The 15,181-nt window shown below is 36.7% G+C and overlaps 1 protein-coding gene across 1 annotated transcript; it reads left to right on the top strand.

The window, feature by feature from the left end:
* The first annotated feature begins 682 nt into the window (after positions 1-682).
* LOC134017075 (protein mono-ADP-ribosyltransferase PARP14-like) lies at positions 683-14,504 on the top strand. The gene is made up of 16 exons (XM_062456368.1): positions 683-922; positions 1,715-1,815; positions 1,990-2,026; positions 2,810-3,022; positions 3,321-3,545; positions 3,855-6,097; positions 6,186-6,416; positions 6,701-6,922; positions 8,154-8,238; positions 8,596-8,745; positions 9,060-9,122; positions 9,371-9,559; positions 9,701-9,913; positions 10,130-10,638; positions 10,818-10,992; positions 12,674-14,504. The coding sequence occupies exons 1-16, from the start codon at positions 748-750 to the stop codon at positions 12,955-12,957; spliced, it is 5,115 nt and encodes a 1,704-aa protein (XP_062312352.1). The 5' UTR covers positions 683-747; the 3' UTR covers positions 12,958-14,504.
* Positions 14,505-15,181: the final 677 nt, after the last annotated feature.

Here is a 15,181-nt window from a genome sequence, read left to right as displayed (position 1 = left end):
CAGAAAACCTGTGATGTGTTGGCAGGAAGGTACAGTATAGGACACTATCAATGCAATGATCCGAACTTCCCATCACAAGTTGTTTAATCAAACATAAGCACATTTATTTTTTAAATTTAAATCAAACAATATAACAAGTTCGCTGGAAATGCGGTTTGATGAATTTCCAAGTTAACTTTCCTAGACTTTTTGTTACTATGGTCTTGCGTCCTATCACTATGGTGTACTACAAGCACCTTATATCTATGGGTCTTTCATCCACTTGATGAAAATGTTCAGATACTTTCCATCACAAGTTCCATCACACAAATATGTGTTAACTGTTGGATTAACTTTATTCCTTGGCAGAGATCATTAACAATCTCTATTTTACATGCCTTTTATTGTTTTACATGCAGCCAAAAAAGTAACATATGTAAAGCACTACTTATATCTAAACGTACAGCTTGAAATCCTTTTAAAATGACAAACCAAATGTTTTAGAACCCACCTGCCAATCTGATACTTTTTAATATCAGCTTTTCACCTCATCTCCTCTCATTGCCCCACCCTCCTCAACATCCTCATTCACATCATGGACTTGCCGGGAAATCATGTGACTTCTGTGTTAGAGGGAGGGACTTATTAACTGATGCCACTCATAAAAACTTCAGGTGGGTTATATAAACCAAGGGAAAGTGAAACTAGTGGATGCATTGCATAGCTATAAATGCTGTTCTGAAGTCTTTTGTTTGAGGACTAGATAAGATGGCAGGTGAATACTCATTTCCCTTGCTTGTTGAGCTTGAGGGGAGTCCTAATACTTCTAAACTAAAAAACAAGTTGGTGAAATATTTTCAAAGTAAGAAAGCTAATGGAGGGGATTGCATTGTTGACGTCTCAAATGGGCAAGGAGCAGTTGCTTTATTCCGGACTGAGCAATGTAAGTATTTGTAAATAATTTACACAAATCAATTTTATTTGTTCATTTTAGATTACAAAATGTAATTACTGTAACATTAATACATGGTTTCTGAAATCGTATCAGACTTGTTTTATAGGCTATATGTCTTTTGTCCTTGTCACGGACAGGAAATACTTAACAAGCAAGTGCATGAGATCGTTATTGATGCAAGAGTGCTAAAATCACTGCACTGAAATTATACATAAGGAAATATACTGTAGATAAGCAGTAATAATGCTGAATTTAACGTATATAATACAACACTGATGTAATCACTATTATTATAGTGAATTATTATTGTGTGTACTGGAAAATATTATGATTTCAGATAAGTCTATGAAGTTAAAGTTTAACTTTTAGTACCTGTTTGGTGCTAGGAAAGCATGTGCCTTCTTTGTGTCAGGCTAATGTAAATGTAAAACATTTCCACATTTGTCGTGATGGATTGTATTGATTGGATACACATCAAGATCAATGAGCCTATGTAGTGAAATTTTCTTTAATTTTAGCAAAAAGAAATATGAGATTATCGGTTGCTTTGTTTCTTGTTGAAAATATATATTTTTAAGGGAACCCCAATACTAAATTCTAAACTCAAAGAAACTATTTGGAGAATTAGTTTTTTTCTGGACTGAGGAATGTTAAAAAAAAATTGTTGGGGTGTTATTCAATTTTCTAAATCTTGTACTTCACAAAAAATGACTTATTATTACTATAACACCAATACTTGGGTTTCTGAAATTGACTTAAGTCCTTTTGTCCTTGTCACAGCCAGACAGAAAGTGCTAAACAAGCAAGAGCATGAGATTGTTATTGATGAAAAAGTGCTAAAACTGACTGTTTGTCTGCCACCATCCAAAGGCAGCACTGAGGTTGGTTACCGATACCATTACATTTATTATCAATGTACAAACTGTAGTGGTCTATGTTTTCTATTCTAGAATCAAGTCACATTGTTAGATAATGTTTACAGCGACACATTACAATTTGTTCTTCTTATTAAGTGATCTGATATTATGTAAACTATATTTGCTTTTTATTCCTAGAAAACACCATCATCTCCGATCAAGACAGACCCAACATGTAAGTATAGTATTTAATGGTAAAATAGTATTTCACATCATATATGTTGTGTCGTGCGTCGCCTATAAATAATTTGACATCGAAGCAGAGGAACTTGGAAACATGTCTTTTACTTGTCTAACTCTTTCTTTTTCTTACAATTGAACTCAATCACCTCCAGACACGATGAACATTACATTACATTAAGATGAACATTACATTTACATTTAGTCATTTAGCGACTTACAGTAAGTACAGGGACATTCCACCCCGAGGTAAGTAGGGTGAAGTGCCTTGCCCAAGGACACAACGTCATTTGGCACAGCCAGGAATCGAACCGGTAACCTTCAGATTACTAGCCCGACTCCCTAACCACTCAGCCACCTGACTCCCTTTATGTAACAAGAAAGAATATACTGGATACAACAATATAAATCAAAAGTTATGAAAGAAGAACTCATTTGTTGGGTATTGTAATCACAGTTCAAATCTGTTTATGGATAACAAGGATCCCAATCATCAGTTTTCACTTAAACATACTTAATTCATGTACAGTATTTTGTTGTGAACACAAGTAATAATGATTTTTTGCCTAATAAATTACTTAATCAGCTGCAATACTGTACAAAACAGTTCCCAGAACACATCCTATTTTGCTAGATGTAAATAATTATAGATTGAAGTAAAAATTGTAGTAGGCTTGTCAAAAGGTAAATTCATTGCTTCTTTCATGTTTGACAATGAGTTTGCAACAAACAAGTGACAAACATAATACTGTCATTTGGATGTCTCCTGGATTCACAGCTGCTAATGCTACTGTACAAGATCAAAAATCCCCCGCTGAAATCCAAGCTGAGGAGCAAAGTCTGTCAACTGCCGTTGTTTTGGGAAACGTTCAGGAGAACGTGAACCAAGAGTTTCTCGAGATGCTTGTGGGGAACGTCCTTAACTCAGAGTCTGATTTTAGTCTGGAGATGCTGGGTGACATAACAGTAGTGACTTTCCAGAGTGAAAAAGGTATGAGTACATTTTAAAATAAAATGTGTTAAAATTATTACTGTAGGCCATTGAAAACCAGTACCTCTGAGATTTTGATGTTTTACATTTGCTCGGTGCCAAGCATTTTATATATCATATTTTAATAGTTAATTACCAATCAAATAAAATGAGTACAAGACAAATTTGTTAAGATTGCTTATCTATGGACATGCGGCATCAGTCTTCAAATATCTTTTGGAACATTCTGAGCAAGATTGCAACCAAGCCTTTGTTGTAGTTTTTTCTCAAAAATCCTGTTATGATTCTTCCTTGACAGAAACAAGTCACTTTTTATCAAAGGCCACCAACAATAGAATGTTTAAACAGAAGAATCTAACGGTTAAACCCCTGGAAAACACAGCAAAAATCAAAGTTGAAAATATTCCTCAGAACTATGATGAAGACTATCTCACATTATATTTTGAAAAAGAGGGAGTTGTGGAAGATGTCATCTTAAACAAAGAGGAGCAGTCTGCTATCATAACATTTCAGGATCCTAAAGGTAAGTCTATCGTTAATTTAACAATCATATTTTAAGTAATATTGACTTATTATCCATCTTAAGACAATATTCATTTCAAGACTATTTGTCAGAAAACTTTAATATATTTGTGTAAACAGTACTGTCATGCTGAGAGATCTGGTCCAATCCAAGGTTTTATGTTTATAATTAAAAGTGAAATTGTAATGTTGTGTTATTGTAATGTTTTAAAATGCTGATAGCATATTTTACATTTTATACAGTTTATTGGTGTTGTTTATTTGATTTATTATTACATATTTTATTATCTTATTTATCATATCTTTCTAGATGTGCAGAGAGTCTTAAAGAAAACCCTGAAAGATCCTATGAAATCTTTCCCTTATTATGAATCTCTGGGAGCAGCCCTTTATGGTAAAGACAGACCCACATTGAAACTCCCACCAGCCTTCAATGAAACCATCGATCAAGTCATTTGGAAATACCTCTGTGATACTCAGGAAGCTGCAGACTCCATCCACCACAACCTCGCCCAGCATTTTTGCAAGGTGGACCTCCAACAACCAACCGTCAAGTTGAGCCCCCTGCCTGAACTCCTTAAACTGGACGGCATTCAAGCCAAAGACATACGGCAATGGAAGGACACTGTGAAGACTGCTTTCATTCAAGCCTTGGCTAAATACACATCTCTGGAGCTCCAGGTTCAAATCACAGAATGGGAAGAGTCTGAAGCAGAGATGCGCAAGGCAATTCTGGGTAAAGATGTGGACTTGGTGCCTGACAAGGCCACAGGGGTTGTGACAGTGGTAGGCCTGAAAGACGATGTCAACAAACTAAAGCAGCCACTTAATGAAATCTTGGATCAAATTGCCAGCAGCCTTGAGCGTGAGAGCACCAGCGTTTCAGAAGTGTTCCCACTGCCTACATCTACTTACCAATTATTGTTAAAAGATGTAATTGAAGACAATATTTTGAAGGAATTCCCAAAGCTGAAGATGACACATACATCTGACAGCCAAAGTATGTTACTACATGGCTTGAAGGATGAAGTTTGGGGTGCATTTAAAACATTAACCAGTAGAACCTTGTCAGTGAAAAAGAGGCAGATAAGTTTGGATGATCACGTCTTTCAGTTTTTGCAAGAAGAAGGTCAAGACAAGATCACAGATTATCTACAAACTTCCCAGGGTATGAACGCTGCTCTTGACATAGATGGAAACAGAGTAGAGCTGCAGGCTCTGTCTGATATAACACTGACTGAAGCAGCAGAGCAAATCAATACTTGTTTTGATTCACAATACATGGATGTTCAAGACTTCAATATCTTGAAAACACCAAAATGGCAAGACTTTGTCACCCAATTAGAGAGTTCCAAAAATAATCCATCAAAACAAATCCTGATCAAGACATGTGGTCAACAAGTTATAGTGTGTGGTTATGCAGACACTGTCAATTTGGTGCAGAAGGATATTGAAGAATACCTAAGACAGAATGGACCAATAGTTGAAACTCTTCAGGTCAAGTCTGAGACTGTTATAACCTTCATTGAGGAACACTGCAAGGATTCATGGGCTAATGAAGTCAAAGATAAAGTGAAGGTTTCCTTCCAGAATCAGACCATTTCTTTGAGTGGCTGTAGAACACATGTGGAAGACTGCAAGGCTCTGTTTGAAAACTTGATATCTTCCACTTTCTTTGACACCATGACAATTTCAAATATTGGAGCAAAGAAATTCTTTCAAGACAATAAAAAAATGTATGTTACCTCTCTCAAAAGCAATACAGGCTGTGTGGTCAAACTAATTAATGATGAAAATGATGGAGAGGACAGTCTTCCTGCAAATGGAGCAAAATGTAGATACCGACATCACACATCCAATGGGGTCGAAATTGTGGTTTGTGAAGCTGATATGTGTAAATGTACCACGGACGCCGTAGTCAGTTCTACTAACGAGAATCTGAAACTCAATGGAGGTCTCGCCGGCGCACTCCTGAAAGCTGCTGGACCACAACTGCAGGAGGAATGTGATCAGATCATCTACCGCAGGGGGGAACTTGAACCAGGAGACTGTGTCCTTACCAATGCTGGGAGGCTTCCCTGCCAATTCATCATTCATGCTGTGGGACCAACTTATGACACTGGAAACCCCCAGAAGGCCGTGGGGCAGTTGAGAAGAGCCGTGAAAGGGAGCCTGGATTTAGCAGAGACTAACAACTGCCTGTCTGTGTCTCTGCCAGCCATCAGCTCTGGAAACCTCGGCTTTCCTCTACAACTATGCACACAAACTATCACAAGAGCTATCAAGGATTTCTGTGATGACAAGTTTGGAAATAATACTCTGAGGAAGATTAATCTGGTGAGCAATGATGACAAGACCATTCAGTCCATGGTTGAAGCAATGCTGAAGGAGTTTGGGGGCCACAGAACCATTGATCCTAACATCCAAAAGCGTCAAGCTATATCCACAAATACCCAACATGGTCAATGGGTTGAACAATCTGGATCATTGACAGCAAAGACCATGGAGGGGCTCACAGTCAAGCTGATAAAGGGGAACATCCAAGATTCAGTGGTAAATCATTATTTAATTGTCGTACTGAAACAGATGACATGTATCAAATGTAATGATTGTCATGAAATGATGTGTATATTTTCCATAGACAGAGATGATTGTAAACACAGTAGGACTAGATCTAGAACTTGACAGAGGAGCAGTCTCCAAAGCCATATCCACTGCTGCAGGACCTAAACTTCAAGACCTGATAAAGAAAAATGGTAAAAGTGTACATGAGGGAGCAGTCATTATTACTGATGGTTGTAACCTCAGGAGCAAAATGGTGTTTCATGTGATTGCGCCACAATGGAAGCAAGGAAGTGATCAACAAGAAAAGGTAAATCCATTTTCCAATCTGACACATGACTTAAACAAAGGCAATGTGTCAAATTATAGTGAATATAAAATTAAGGTTTATTTTATGTTTTGAAAAGAAAATCCTGTGACTTCCTGTAATCTCTTAGTTAATACATGTAATGAGTGGCATTACATGGCAAAAATTGTAGCTTTTTATCATTATATTAAGTAGTAAGCTACTTCGCCAAGTCCAGGTTCAAAGATGAATGTTTACCTTTTTATTCATGCTAATATGAATATATTGTAATTACTGATATGTTACAGATGTTGACTGAGATCATAAAAAAGTGTCTTTCTGAAGCGGAGCAGATGGGTCTTTGCTCAGTGACCTTCCCGGCCATCGGGACAGGAAACCTAGGTTACCCCAAAGACATTGTGGCTTCTCTCATGTTGGAACAAGTCATTCAATTCAGCAGCAAGAAGCAACCTAGACACTTGAAAGGAGTGACATTCATCTTACATCCAAGTGATCAAGAGACAATTCAGGTACGAAAATTGTAATGGTGGAAATTCAAGTGGCACTGTGTAGATCCGAACAGTCAAGAGATGTGGTTTTAATACAATTTATTTGGACTATACAATTACGTAATATTAAACAAAGCTTTGCTGATCAGTCATAACGAAGGAGGTGCTAGCCACAGGTCGTTCGCCAGAGTGATAAAGAACAATCATAAAGCTTGTGCTTTTATACACTTAAAACAGATCCCCTAATAAATGTTCAATTCATCAATGCAGTGGTCTCTGTGATTGGCTAACACTGGTCAGTGACAGTTAAGACAATATAACCCCCCAGGTCAAGTGACCAAAGTCTTTTGATGTCACGGCTCTTTCTCTAAATGAGGACAGTAAAGATACCCTTAATGAAACACAAACAGGACACAGGCCACAATCTCCTCGGCCAAAAGGTCAGGGCTGCTAGATCAACTGATCCATCTACCCATCTCCCTTTAGGCCACAGAACTCAAACATCCCCCAACCTCCGTGCCCCTAGCTTCTCAATCAGGCATCATAAACCAACACCATAAATACCTTAAGACCAACTGCAACATCCATTTGTTTAAACACAACCTCAGTCTATTAAAAATACATTCTTAGTAACTATATCAAAAAATGCCATCACAAAATCTGGAAATAAATACAAATTAGAAACGATGGTACCACTCAATTTGACATGGCTTACATAACTTGACATAACATTACTATGTGATGCCTTAATCCAGCTTCTTGTAATAAGCGTTAGTAAGTCTTAGTAACATAAATTGCTCATATGAATCTTATAAGGGCCTTATTACATATTCATGATTAAAAGAACCTGAATCTAAAATGTTGCCTATTACTACTATGCAACTTTAGTAAGACATTTAAAAACAACATTATAGTTACGTATTGTTATAAATGATTTTCCAGGGGAGAGGATATGGAAAACTGTCCCATGATTTCATGAAAATGAAATAAATCAAGTGTAAATGTAAATGTATATCTTATTGACTGTATTAGATTACTACACTATCACACACATTAGGCATTACATTTCTTTAATTGCTTTATACTGTAAGATTATATAGCATACATCTTACAATAATATTTTCTTACTCTGTATCATGAAAGAAGTGGAAACAGATTTTTAAATTTAATGAATAAGGAAAATTATATTAATGATTGCAGATTTTGTTTACACATGAAATGTAATTGTTTCTATGGCAAATTTTCCTTTCAGATTTTCACCAATACATATAAGAAAAGATTCACCAAAGAGACAAAATCAGGGAGCCCGACATCTACGTCAAAACAAAATACTGAAAGTATGGTTTTATTAATCTTCCTAAAAAAACTATATGAATCCTGTTACAAAACCTAGTAGTGTTTTCTCTTCATCAGTATTTTATTATAACTTCTGTGAACTATGTGATGTTATAATGTTTGCATCATAGATAAACAGGACTCTTTTGATTAAATGCAGCAATTATTGTCCAATATCTTTTGCCCTAATGTGAGGTAGAAAAGTTATATTGAAAGGTTATTTTTGACCTATTGTGAAGAGTTTTCTGGCCAATTTAAATGGGATAAACTTTGTAAGCTTTGTGGATAACTGTCAGATGTATATGTATTATACGTTTATTATGACAAGAAATAATTGTATTTTGATGTCTCACTGCAAGGAACTGTCACTAAGGTCACATCGTCCAGCTCAGGGATTCATGAGTTTCAAATAGACAGAGTGACTGTCCAGGTTGCCGTGGGAGACATCACAAAGGAGACCACAGATGTCATTGTCAACTTCTCAAACGAGGATTTCACCCACAGTATAGGTAAATGTTACCCTGTGTTACTATGTTACTAGTGTAGGAGAATGCTTTGATTAATGTAATGAAAATATAGGAGATATTGTATGTATTTGGCATTTGGCTACTCAGAAATACCCACAGTAGTCCAAGTGTATTGTGTACAATTGGCAAGTGCAGAGTGCCACTGCTACCCCACACTTACTGAAATGTATTCTCATCAAAGACCGACTGGAATAGGTAAATCCACAATTTATAATGTGGATTTACTGGATTTATATTGAAGTATTGATTTATTGCACTGTAATATACTGTTCTCTTTTAACTGTGCAATTCCCCAGGGGATTCTGAGTCCATTTTGGATGCAGCAGGATCAACTGTCAAAGAGAGATGCAAACAACTTCGTAAGAGCTTGAAATGCAGTAATACTGTAAAATCAATTAAATGGAGGGTTGGAATGTTGTAGAATTGTTTGTATAATAGAAACTGACCAATTATATTTTCCAATTTAACAGATGTAAAATATACAATTTGGTTTAATTTGGAGTTGGTTTACTCAGTTACATCCAATTACGTTACATTATATTCATCCTCATGTTTTTTCCAATATTACATATAATATATAATATCATTTTTTCTACATTACCTCCAGGATTTGAGCCTCATGAAGGCCTGATCATGACCATGCCAGGTAACCTGCTGTCTAAGAACATTGTTCATGTTGCTCAAAAGAACAACAAAACAGTTGACCCCAAGGAAATAGTTGAGGCTGTGAAGAGTTCCATAGAAATGTCAGCAGAGAACACGTTTACTTCAATTTCATTTCCTGCTCTTGGTCTTGGTGAGTATACATATAAAGTTATGAAATGAAAAGATAGCCCATTTGGACAACACCATTCTATGGTTTAAAGAAATGTTGGTGACATTATATATCGCATATTATGTAGCAAAAATGTGAGCTAAGATTTTTTTTCCCTTCAAGGACACTTAAAGCCAACTCAGGTGGCAGATGCCATGTTGGATGCAGTTGTCGCTGTGGTGCGCAAGAAGTCTCATCTCAAACTGAACCTGGTCAGGATCGTCCTCGTTCAGCAAGACGTGCTGAAAGAGTTTCACAGCCGTATGTTGAAGAAAGAAGGGATGAAGGTTGAGGAAACAAAGGGTTTCTTTCAAATCCTAACACGGTTGGCAGTAGGTCTGTATTTGAAGTCTGGCAGAATATCTAATATCCTTTTGCTACATTTAAGTCAAATACAACTCACCTTAATTTATGTAACCTAGAATAACCTTTTGTAAACTAGCAGAATATATCTATGTTATACTAGAAGGGGGCTAAGATGAGTGGATTTCACAGTATAAATCACCCTTTAATGCACTGCCATTTTATAATGCATTCACCTCATTCATACAGCTCTAGGATTATCCAGGGAAACCGATGATACGACAAAAGAGGAAGAGGTCTCAGTCCAGGAAATTAATCCAGCCTGCTTCCACATCTGCGGAGGCTCTACAGCAAAAGTACAGGATGCAAAACAGTGGATTAGGACACTAATTGAAAAAGAACAAGTATGCCGTACCATAACTGACAAAGCCATCCTCAACTTATCAGAATCTGATAAGCGGCGTATTATTCAAATACGGGCCAGCATGGCTGTAAATGTGACACTGACCTACAAGTCTGAGACAGTGCCTATATTATACATAGAGGGTCTCAAAGATGATGTGCACGAAGCTACCACTGAAATCCAGGAGATGCTGTTAAGAGTGCGAGATGAGGAGACCTCTATGTTCTTCCCCAAGCACTGGGAGCCCATGCCAGCCAACACACCATGCCTGTCCTGTGTCCTTGATCCTTACAGCCAGGAGTACCAGGATGTTTATAGTCACTTTAACAAAACTTGCCACCAAAAAGTGTTAAAGGTAATTTCTTTTTTCATAGTTATACTGCAAACTTGAAATTTGTATGGCCCAGCCTAATCTGTAAAGTGGTAAGGTTTCTATAAATTTCACAGTGGCTGGGCAAAGACTAATTCCTTAATTATATTCAGTAATGTCAACCATATTTAGGCAATTTAAGTGTCAGGTTGATGTCCCCTTAGATTGAAAGAATCCAGAATCAAAACCTGTGGAAGAGCTACGAAATCAAGAAACAAGACATGGAGATCAGGAACAGTCACCAGAACAACGAGAAGAAGCTCTTCCATGGTGCTTGCTATACAACCATAAAACACATCAATGAACATGGCTTTAATCGGAGCTATGCTGGAAAAAATAGTAAGTGAAACCTACACTAACCACCATACTATATTCAGAGGGTCAAACATACAACACAGTTGTCAAAATTGGCAGTAAAGTACTAGAAACTTAACAATGAAATAGTGCTGTAATTTAGAATGAAAGCCTTTCCCCTAAATTGTATATTACAATGTAAGTATGAAGCAAAGCCTGTAGTAATAACCTTGTTGCTTAGGAACTAGTAAGTAAGTAAGTACATTTTATTTATAAAGCACACTCTTAACACAGCAAGGCTGACCGAGGTGCCGAACAAAAGCACAAAATAATAATACAAATATATTTAAAACACTATAAAATCAGAGGTGTCAAAAGTATTCACATTCATTACTCAAGTAGAAGTATAGATACTAGGGTTTAAAAATACTTCTGTAGAAGTTGAAGTATCAATTCAAGCTTTTTACTCAAGTAAGAGTATAAAAGTATTGGTTTCAAAACTACTTAAAGTATACAAGTAAAAGTAGTAAGGGGAATAAATGCCATTAAAGACAAAAGCTTAGGCACAGGGGTCTATAATGCACGACCCCACCTCCCCCCAAAAAAACATCCGGATGGCGCGTTTTTTCTGGAGCTACTGTAGTAGTACAATTTACCGGGGCAGCTTCTCCACACAGGGATCGCATTTTGCGTTGTTACTGACAATGATAGCTGCTTTTTATAAATTAGTGATTTCTCCCTAAATAAATGTCTCCCTAAATAAATGTCAAGCTAATTTATTTTTGTGGGCATATTTTCAGTTAGCAGATGGTACTGTTTGAATCGCGATTCCATCTGAGATAGCTAGCTACTGCCGGTAACGTCGTTGCTAGAATAAGTTTCAAAGGGGGTTCTTTATTAATGAATGAATGCAGTATGAGTAGGCTAAATGCCTGAAAATATCACGAGAACGGTCATAGAGTCATAGAGACGTTTACACCGTTCTGCCAAATGTATTCGTTTTGATTGAACGATGAGGCTGCTACTGTATATAGCCGATCACCATTCCCTCTTGCAGTGGAAATGAGAAGACAACTATTTCATTCTACACTTCACTCTTAGTATTTTGAGTTGTAAATGAGCAGCAAAAAAAATATGCTTTTAATTCTATGTAATCTTTATAAATAATAAGTATGCATTTAATATCAAATATACAGACATATCAGTTGTAAAAATGTCATTAAAAATCGGACCCCTCTGCAACCGACGCAAGCAAGCACACCCTACAATTTCCCCAGAAATTGTACCCTCTCTAGTTACAACTTATTATCAGTTTCTATATAAGCACATATTTATGTAATAGTACTACTGTCAAATAGTGTTGGGAAAAACAATCCCTCAAAAATAATCATGTAACTAACTTACATTTAGTCATTTAGCAGACGCTCTTATCCAGAGAGACTTACAGTAGGTACAGAGACATTCCCCCCGAGGCAAATAGGGTGAAGTGCCTTGCCCAAGGACACAACGTCATTTGGCACGGCCGGGAATCGAACTGGCAACCTTCAGATTACAAGCCCGATTCCCTAACCGCTCAGCCTCCTGATTCCCAACTTAAGCTTGCCATAGTAAATTATCATATGGTTGCTAAATATATTTTGACGCTAGTACATCTAAAACATGAATAGGTATTATTGATTTAATTGTATAATTAGACCAAATACCAGTCATGTTCTTTTCTCCACAGTGGCATTACATGGAAACGGCACTTACTTTGCTATTAAAGCAAGTTACTCTGCTGATGACACATACTCAAAACCAGATCCTCAAAAGCACAAGTGTGTGTACCTATGTCGAGTTTTAGTCGGGGAATTTACACAAGGAGCAAAGGGGATGAATGTGCCTCCACTTAAAGATCCTGCAGGCACGGATCTCTTCGATAGTGTGACAGACAACCCTGCTGCTCCTTCCATGTTCATAATCTTCCATGATAGTCAAGCATACCCCGAGTATCTGATCACTTTCATGTAATCATACCCCGAGTATCTGATCACTTTCATGTAATCATACCCCGAGTATCTGATCACTTTCATGTAATCATACCCTGAGTATCTGATCACTTTCATGTAAACGTACCCCGAGTATCTGATCACTTTCATGTAATCGTACCCCGAGTATCTGATCACTTTCACGTAAACATACCCTGAGTATCTGATCACTTTCATGTAAACATACCTTGATTATCTGATCACTTTCATGTAAACATACCCTGAGTATCTGATCACTTTCATGTAATCATACCCCGAGTATCTGATCACTTTCATGTAATCATACCCCGAGTATCTGATCACTTTCATGTAAACGTACCCCGAGTATCTGATCACTTTCATGTAATCATACCCCGAGTATCTGATCACTTTCATGTAAACATACCCTGAGTATCTGATCACTTTCATGTAAACATACCTTGATTATCTGATCACTTTCATGTAAACATACCCTGAGTATCTGATCACTTTCATGTAAACATACCTTGATTATCTGATCACTTTCATGTAATCATACCCTGAGTATCTGATCACTTTCATGTAAACATACCTTGATTATCTGATCACTTTCATGTAATCATACCCTGAGTATCTGATCACTTTCATGTAAACATACCCTGAGTATCTGATCACTTTCATGTAAACATACCTTGATTATCTGATCACTTTCATGTAAACATACCCTGAGTATCTGATCACTTTCATGTAAACATACCTTGAGTATCTGATCACTTTCATGTAAACATACCCTGAGTATCTGATCACTTTCATGTAATCATACAGATTCACTGAAATTAAACACCATTTGTTATTTGAAAAGTTGCACTGGAAAAGTATAATAATTTGTCATAAGTAACTAACGTTTGCAATTCGCTATATACATTTTGTAAGTGTAACCTTAGTGTGACGACCATTAAGCTATAATTAACAAGTCTCTACATTTATCAATAGAGAATATGTGCATTACAAAACACAAAAGAGATTTAGCTCCATGGTTAACCTCCTATCCTACCCACCATCCCTACCTTTATGTACTCAGGGGTGAGTGTTTTGTGGGTCAGTGTAAGCAGTAACGTACACAAACAGCTGCATAAGATTCCTTACAAGGTGTTTCGGTGAAGCTTTACACAATATAGCTGAGATTAAGACTTCCTAGAACAGTATGTAAAACCTGATGACATATATCAGTTTATTAAGAACTTTTAATCCCTCAATGACAACATATTTTACCTGTAGACTTTACCATTATAATCAATAACAAAAGAGCATGTGCTTTATCTGTTTAATGATTTATTTTTTGATCTTTTGATTTTTGTTTCGACAATACATGTGCATTTGAGAAAATCATGGTAGGTTTTTGCAGATTGCATCCAATTTGTGTGGTTTGACTTGTATTTTTGTTATAAAAAAAAAAGGGGGATCAATTATCATGGGGCATTTACAATTCTGAAAGTCTCTTAATTGAACGGAAATGATTTTCATTTATGGGTGTGTGCTGTACTGATAATTAAAATGTAATAAATAAATACAATTTAACTTTGTGCTTCATTCTTAAAATATATACAAATGTAAGACTTCATTACTTTACAGCTACTGTAGCCTATATGGTTTCATATACTTTGTTGAATCCAGTCTTGAAATCCTGTGAAGAATCAAGACGTGGATAATTTTCAGTGTATAACAACACTAGATCTGCCTGAATGGAACAACAACTACCCTAAAATATAAGTAGCCTAGGCTGTAGAATCAACATAATTCTAGTGTAATTGTATTATTAATACACAACATACTGCTTAAGTAAGAATGGGGGGGGGGGGGGGGGGGGGCAGGGGGCAGGGCACCAAATCAAGAATTCTTATCGGCCTGTCTCTAATCCATCTGTCTCCTTTTCCTAATCCATGGAATACTTCATGGAATACTTGATTTGAGTGACAAATACACACATTTTCTTTGATGTTTTATATTTAACATATTAACTCAAGTAATTTAACATACATGAGTCATTGCGTGTGAGTAGGCACAATATGGCGGATCACAGGCACATTTTCCTGTAAAAGTTGTAGACTGTTAAGGAGCAACAAGTGCTGAATTCATTCATATCAACAGCTACGGTTGAAACTACGGGCGGGCGGGCAGACGGACAGATAGATAGTCCCACTTACACACAGCCTCTCTCGGGCTTTATTGCATAATTTTCTTTTAATGTA

The sequence above is a fragment of the Osmerus eperlanus genome, chromosome 3 (assembly GCF_963692335.1).
Source record: "Osmerus eperlanus chromosome 3, fOsmEpe2.1, whole genome shotgun sequence".
In the NCBI taxonomy this organism is placed as follows: Eukaryota; Metazoa; Chordata; class Actinopteri; order Osmeriformes; family Osmeridae; genus Osmerus; species Osmerus eperlanus.
The sequence above is the reverse complement of the archived record's forward strand: the minus strand, read 5'-3'. Positions and strand labels throughout refer to the sequence as shown.

Bases quoted from the DNA above. Each gene is read 5' to 3' on its own strand.
- LOC134017075 (XM_062456368.1), top strand. From the start codon at position 748: ATGGCAGGTGAATACTCATTTCCCTTGCTTGTTGAGCTTGAGGGGAGT. The intron at 8,239-8,595 runs GTATGGTTTTAT...TCTCACTGCAAG, and splicing joins GTCAAAACAAAATACTGAAA to GAACTGTCACTAAGGTCACA. The intron at 8,746-9,059 runs GTAAATGTTACC...GCAATTCCCCAG, and splicing joins GGATTTCACCCACAGTATAG to GGGATTCTGAGTCCATTTTG.